At 51.9% G+C, this 6,736-nt stretch overlaps 1 protein-coding gene across 2 annotated transcripts; it reads left to right on the forward strand.

Moving 5' to 3' along the window:
- The first annotated feature begins 1,275 nt into the window (after positions 1 to 1,275).
- On the forward strand, positions 1,276 to 5,748 carry RBP5 (retinol binding protein 5). 2 transcript variants are annotated; one of them, XM_045554424.1, is made up of 4 exons: positions 1,276 to 1,482; positions 1,765 to 1,943; positions 4,735 to 4,836; positions 5,305 to 5,748. In XM_045554424.1, exons 1-4 carry the CDS (start codon positions 1,410 to 1,412, stop codon positions 5,356 to 5,358), a joined length of 408 nt encoding a protein of 135 aa, XP_045410380.1. In that variant the 5' UTR covers positions 1,276 to 1,409; the 3' UTR covers positions 5,359 to 5,748. The 2 variants fall into 2 exon arrangements, with proteins under 2 accessions (XP_045410380.1, XP_045410381.1); XM_045554425.1 differs by having other exon boundaries at positions 1,792 to 1,943.
- Positions 5,749 to 6,736: the final 988 nt, after the last annotated feature.

Consider the following 6,736-nt stretch of genomic DNA (forward strand, 5'->3'; position numbering starts at 1 on the left):
AGGGGGGCGGGCAGGGGAGACGTCAGTGGGGACCTGCGGGCGGGGAGGAGAGGCAGTATCCACGTCACCCCGCCCCCCGACTCTGCATTAGCCTCTTTTTACAGCCCATTCCATCAGCAAGCCCCTGCTGCGTGCCTTCTGGGAGCTGGGAAGTAAAACCCTCAGTCTGAGAAATCCTGACATTTCAGTTCCCAGCCCAGGTCTCTGAGGAAGCCAAAGGACGGTCCACAGGCCGGTGGGAAGGCTCTGGGACTGGAGAAAGGGTGATATTTGTGCGCCCGTCACACGCACAGGACACCTGTCAGGACAGTCCACCACCAGCTGGAATGTCAGGCCCTGTTTTCCCACTGCCTACCCTCCCTGCCTTCCTCGGTCCAAATTTCCCACCTGAAACCATGATGAACCAAGCCCAGTCCATTCTGAAGCCCGGGAAGTTGGCAGGTTTGAGAGAGAAGTGAGCAGTTGGAGGCAGGGCACACAATAATTTAGGTGCCCCCATCCCACCCTTGCTGGAATACATCTGGAAACCATGGGCTAAGGGCTGGGGGGCTGGGGTGATGGGATCATCGATGAATCAGAGGGAGAGAAAAACCCCTGGGTCCCAAGCCAAAGGCTATAAAATTTCCAGAATAGCTAACCAAACTCTTCCCTGGTCTTCTGCTGTGGACTTTGAACCTGACACCCCATCAGGCTGCTGACAGCGGCTCTGTGCCTGGGAAGAGCAGTTTCTCTGCCTCCCTCCTAATAGCCTATAGGGCCAAGAGTCTGGAATGCCTGTTTGGGGTCCCAGTTCAGCAAACTGAGGGAGCTGTGGGGGCCAGGGCTCCAGGGTGTTCCTCACTGTGGCTCCTGGCCAGCTGGCTGTCCTCACCTCCCTCCCTCACACCTTTTAAGACCCCTGACTTAGTCCCAGGATCTCAAGATATTGTTAGAACTCATCCCCACCCCACACAGCCAGACCAGCCACAGCTGCCTCCCAGGAGAGACTGTCCCTCAGGCCCTGTGATGGTTCCCAAGCCTGCCAGAAGTGGGATGGGGGCCAAAACTGACCTTCCGAAAGGCTCAGGTTTTGGATGATTGATAGCCCCAGATCCTGCTCCAGGCTCCTTCCCCAGGAAAAGCTGAGGTCAGGCACAACTTTGCCAAGTCCCTGCCCCTCCTTCAGGCTGCAGACACCAGCCCCAAATTCATCGTGGAGGGAGGGAGGAAGTGCGGGAGGGACTCTTATTGCAGCAAGGCCCCCAGCCCTATAAAAGCCCTGATAATTGGCCTTTCCTTTCCACCCTCCTTTCTGTGTGTGTGGAGCTGGCCTGGAGTCTCTACCTCTACCTGCCCGACAACTCCTGCTCCCTCCTCTGCCTGTCTCCTGTCTTCTGAAACCTTGGTCTCCATCTCTGCTGGCCCAGACAATGCCTCCCAACCTCACGGGCTACTACCGCTTTGTCTCGCAGAAGAACATGGAGGACTACCTGCAAGCCCTAGGTAAGGCCTCGCCCTCCCAGACCCCTTTTGCTCCCCCCCTTCACTTTCTCTTTCTACCTGGTGGTCCCATGGAGGAGGGGGAATGCGGGTTGGACATTGTGGAAAGGCTCAAGCAGCTGGCACCTGCCTTGTGATCCATTTCTAACCAGGGACATTGCTAGGAGGGGGTAAATCCACAGTCCCAGACCCAACTAAGGGAAAGCTCACAGCCCTGAGGTGCCACTGCAGATGGGGCAGCTCCTGGTTGAGGGCAGGGCCCTCGCTAAAAGACGGCCCCTGCAGACATCAACGTGGCTCTGCGGAAGATAGCCCTGCTGCTGAAGCCAGACAAGGAGATCGACCATCAGGGCGACCACATGATAGTGAAGACTCTCAGCACCTTCCGCAACTACATTCTGGAATTCGAGGTGGGAGTTGAGTTTGAGGAGGACCTGAGGATCGTGGACGGACGGAAATGCCAGGTACTTTTCCTCAGGCTGGGGGGCAGTGGCATAGTATGAGCAAGTGCCTCCTAACAATCTGGGGCAAAACAAAGTGACTTCTGCTGCCAGAGCCAGGAGAAATGATCACCACAGCAAGCCATGGGGTCCCCAGGATACCAGCCTCTGGGACTAACAGGTCCTGGTGCTCTCCTACTCTCTCCAACTTCTTCCCTGCCCCTCGTATCACTAGTCAAAAGTACAAAGAGGAGGCCATCCCAGGCCAAAGGGCAAACATTTGCTACCCCTCCAGCCTGTGACACTGTTGGTCACCCAGAGTCTCTTTTACTTCGCCTCTATAACCCCACTCTCCTGTGTTTCTTTCTACTTCTTACATGTTCCTTCTTGGCCTCTTTTGCAGACCCTAGTTCCCCTATTAATCCCTGAAACTGGAGTTTTCTCCCCAGAGTTTTGTTCTTGATCTTCTCTCTCTTGTCTACACATTGTCCAAGAGCAAAATCGTCTACACCCATGCCTTCTGCTACCACCTATGAGCTGCACTTGACATGTCCCCCAGCCAGAGCCATCTCGCAAGCTCCAAGGCAATGTTTTCAACTGCCTGCAAAATACAGGTGGCCACCGCATCCACAGGTTCTGCGTCACAGATTCTGCATCACGGATTCAACCAATCTCAGATGGAAAATATTTGGGGAAAAAAACCCAACAATACAAATAAACAGCACAGTATAACAAGTATTTACACAGTATTTACACTGTATTGGGTATTATAAGTTGAATCAATAAATCTAGAGTTAAATCTATAAATTAAAGCTATAAGTTAAAGCTACTAAATCTAGAGATGATTTAAAGTATATGGAAAGTGGCCAGTGAGGTGGCTCATGCCTGTAATCCTAGCACTCTGGGAGATCGTGGCAGGAGGATCACTTGAGCTCAAGAGTTCAAGGCCAGCCTGAGCAAGAGCAAGACCTCATCTCCACTAAAAATAGAAAAATTAGCTGGGCATGGTGGTGTGCGCCTGTAGTCCCAGCTACTTGGGAGGCTGAAGCAGGAGGATCACTTGAGCCCAGGAGTTTGAGGTTGCAATAAGCTATGATGATGCCACTGCACTCTAACCAGGGTGACAGAGCAGGACTCTGTCTCAAAAATAAATAAATAAATAAATAAATAAAGGATACAGGAGGATGTGCATAAGTTACCTGCAAATACTAAACCCTTTTATTCCACAGATTTGGACAAGGGTCGGGGTATCCTAGAATCAATTTCTATTTCAATGCCCCAAGTTCAAACTCAAATTCACTATGTTTCTACCCAGTAAGTATAAAACCTATTCTGCTTCTATAATTACTGTCTCCGTTAATGGCCATAACCAGCCAGACCAGAGACCTGAGAGTCATGGTCAGTATCTTGTTTCCTTACCTCTGTGCCCCCCAACACACACACACACACACACACACACACACACACACCCCACATCTAATTGGTAAAGAAGTCTTTATAAGCTTTCTCCACTATCCAACATAGCAGCTACCAACTGTGTATGCCTATTGAACACTTGAAATGTAACTCCAAATCTAGATATGCTGTAAGTGTAAAATACACACTGGATTTTAAAACAATACAAAAAAATGTAAAGCATGTCAGAAATTTTCATATTGATCACATGTTGAAATGATAATACTCTAGATATTTAGATTAAATAAAGTATATTATTTTAAATTAATTTAACCTATTTCTTTTTACTAATACTTTTCTAATATGGTTCCTAGAAATGTTTGAATTATGTATGTGGCTTGCATTTATGACCCATTTTATTTCTATTGACCATCACTCTTCCAAATGGCTCTCATCTGTTCCTTCCTAGCATTTCAAACTATCACCACATAATTCAAGCCCTCATTTCTCACCTGGTGCCAGAAATTGGCTCTCAGTTTTAACTCTTCTCTAATCCACTCTGCATATGACAGCCACAGAATCTACCTAAAATATACAAGTGACCTCGTCACCCTCTCAGAGTCAATCTATTAAATTCCAAATAAGGTCCACACACCTAACGTGGCAGACAAGGGTCTTTGTGAACCAGCTCCTCACTTGCCATTCCCACATCCTCGCTAGGTTAGAGGCCTTCAGAGCTATTTGCCCTTCTTCCTTCCCTCTCTGTTGTTTCTTTCCTTGCTACAAATGTCCCATTGTCTCCGATTTAATTACCTCGTAACTTCCTTGAAGACTCTGCTCTTCCCGCCTGACTCCCACCCCGCACTCTTGCCTGGTATCATGGACGCCTGTTTACTGATCCTCCGTCTGTTCAAGACTCTGAGCTCCTTGGTTAGCAGAGCCCACCCTGTGGAAGGGCTCAGTAAGGGTTGATTGGAATGCCCAGGCCCAGAGAGGTGGATCCTTCCTTTCCAAGGACACTGAAGCTGTTCTTGAAACTGAAAAAGAGGAGAAAAGAGATTACCTGGTAGAACTTTCAACCAATCTCCCTTCTTTCCCCAAAGCCCCTCCAGGTCAACCAGAGGTATCCAGAGGACAAAGTCTCCATTCTTCATCACCCTGTCCCCAATTTCACCTCCGGTTATCCTGCTCTCTCCCTGCTCTCCCCCAAAGGTCACTGCACACAACTCTGGGCACCTCAGTGGCGCTTTGGAGTGGGGAGGGGAGTCCTACGGGACCAGAGCAGCTCTCTCACTCAGAACATGGGGCCGGAGCAGACAGTATCTGCTGTGGAGTGTGAGGGGAGCCCAGCCAGAGTGAGTTGGGAAGCACCTGGGGTGTCCTGCCCCCCATCTTCCCTCATTCCTGCTTTCCCCTGTAGACCATAGTAACCTGGGAAGAGGAGCAGCTGGTGTGTGTGCAGAAAGGGGAGGTCCCCAACCGGGGCTGGAGACACTGGCTGGAGGACGAGAAGTTGTATCTGGTAACCTGGGTGGGGGCTGGGAGGGGGACACACGTGAGAGTGGCTGGGATAAGGGCCCCCTGCTAGGATGAGTTCCCCTGCCCACACCAAACAGGTCTACAACTGTACCCCCCCCCAGCCCCGCTCCCCCTTCCAAGGAAGGGACCAAGGAGGGAAAACAAAAGCACCAGAAAGAGGGGGAGGAAGAGCTGGAGGGGGCCCTGGCTGCTCTGCAGATGAATGCCCATAAATCAGAGCTGTGGCGATGGACACTTCACCCACTTCACATCCCCTGACCCAGCCACCTCCCTTCCTCTGAGGTGAAAAGTTGAGGATTTGGAACAATGATACAATTCCCCATGCATCAAACACTCTAGCTGCTATATCTGGAAGGATTAAATGGAGGTCAAGGACTTTGACAAAGGAGCTGCAGCTTGGCAAGAACCCTCTTGCCTTTCTCTCTCCTCCTCATTCCTCCTCTGTCCCCAGGAACTGACGGCCAGGGATGCAGTGTGCGAGCAGGTCTTCAGGAAGGTCAGATAGCCGGACAGGAGCTGAGGCCCCCCCAGCTGACAGCACCGGTCCCCAGACCCCTCTTGCTTGTGCCAGGTCCCCAGTCCCACTTACCCTCCCTCTACGTCCCTCCTTACCCCTCCCCGTCATCTGTAATTTGCAGTCCCCAGGCCAAAGTCCTCTCTTTCTCATACTCCACTGCTCATACTGACCTCACCTCCCGGATGAAAGAAGCAGGCAAAGGGAAAGGGCCCATGAGGACGGCCAGTCTCTGCTTGCCCCGTTCATCCAGCCTCTCATTTTCCTTCTAAGGAAGAACTAAGCTTTGGGCATTTGGGGGTTAGTGAAAATTCTATCCTGGTGGACCTTTTGGAAGACAATGACTGGGGTTCAAGAGTTTAAACAGGAGCTATTGGCAGAGTTGTTTTGTCCACTTCTTTGTTCTTATTCTCAAGAAAGCCTCCTGTGCTCAACAGAACCAGGCCCGAGGCACGGCCCCACCCACGGGGCTCAGCACACCCTCCGACACAGGAAGGCACCCTGGCCGCTCTATACTTCCACCCCACATGCTGGGGAAGAGGGATGGGACTGGGCGAGAATTTTCTCCATTGCCGGGGGAGGTGGGGAGCCTCTCACTAGTGGCCTGGCCTCCGTGGCTGCCTTGGGAAGGACAGGCAGCGAGAAGGCCAGAAAAGACTGCAAAGGGAAGCAGCCAGAGGCGACAAGGGATGGAAAGCTGAGGGCTATGGGGGTGTGAAGGCAACATGAGAAGACGCCCAGCAGGCCTGGGTAGATGGACCCTCTGCTCAAAGGCCAGCAGGGCTGGAGGCAGGGGCTACAGAGGAGAGCTGAGGACAGCAAGGCCCTCCTCTAGGGTCCCAGAGTCACTGCCTTGGAAAAGAGCCCAGAAGGGCAGGGCTGGTTCAGGGTCAGGGCCAGCTCCAGCCTCTGGCCTTGGTTCTTCCAGAATAAAAGTCCCACAGAGGACAAGTGTCAGCGAGAAGAGGGCTCAATGTGGGTGTAGGGACAGAGCCTGATGGAAGGGTTGGGGGTTGGAAAGTCCCTGGCCCCATCGGATGACCACCCTTGACCCCTCTTCCTGCAGCGGCCAGGCCTCCTACACAGACAAGACAGTTACTGGGGCTCTGGCCAAGAAGAACTACACTTGCAATACTGATGCTACCACACACCCTGGAATGAATTTGGAAAGGGGAAAAAAGAACTGAGTTGAACTGAATAGCTTATTTCCTGCCCAGCCTCTCTGCAGATATCCCCAGTGGAGTGGGGAGTGGAGGGCTCTCTTCCCAGCAAAGCGACCCAGCAGCTCTGAGGGCTGCCAGATCCCACCTCATCCCTTTCCAAGGCACAGGAAGATGCTCCACGTGTACCTGCCCATTGCCCAAGTCTC

Source organism: Lemur catta, chromosome 6 (assembly GCF_020740605.2).
Source record: "Lemur catta isolate mLemCat1 chromosome 6, mLemCat1.pri, whole genome shotgun sequence".
Taxonomy (NCBI): Eukaryota; Metazoa; Chordata; class Mammalia; order Primates; family Lemuridae; genus Lemur; species Lemur catta.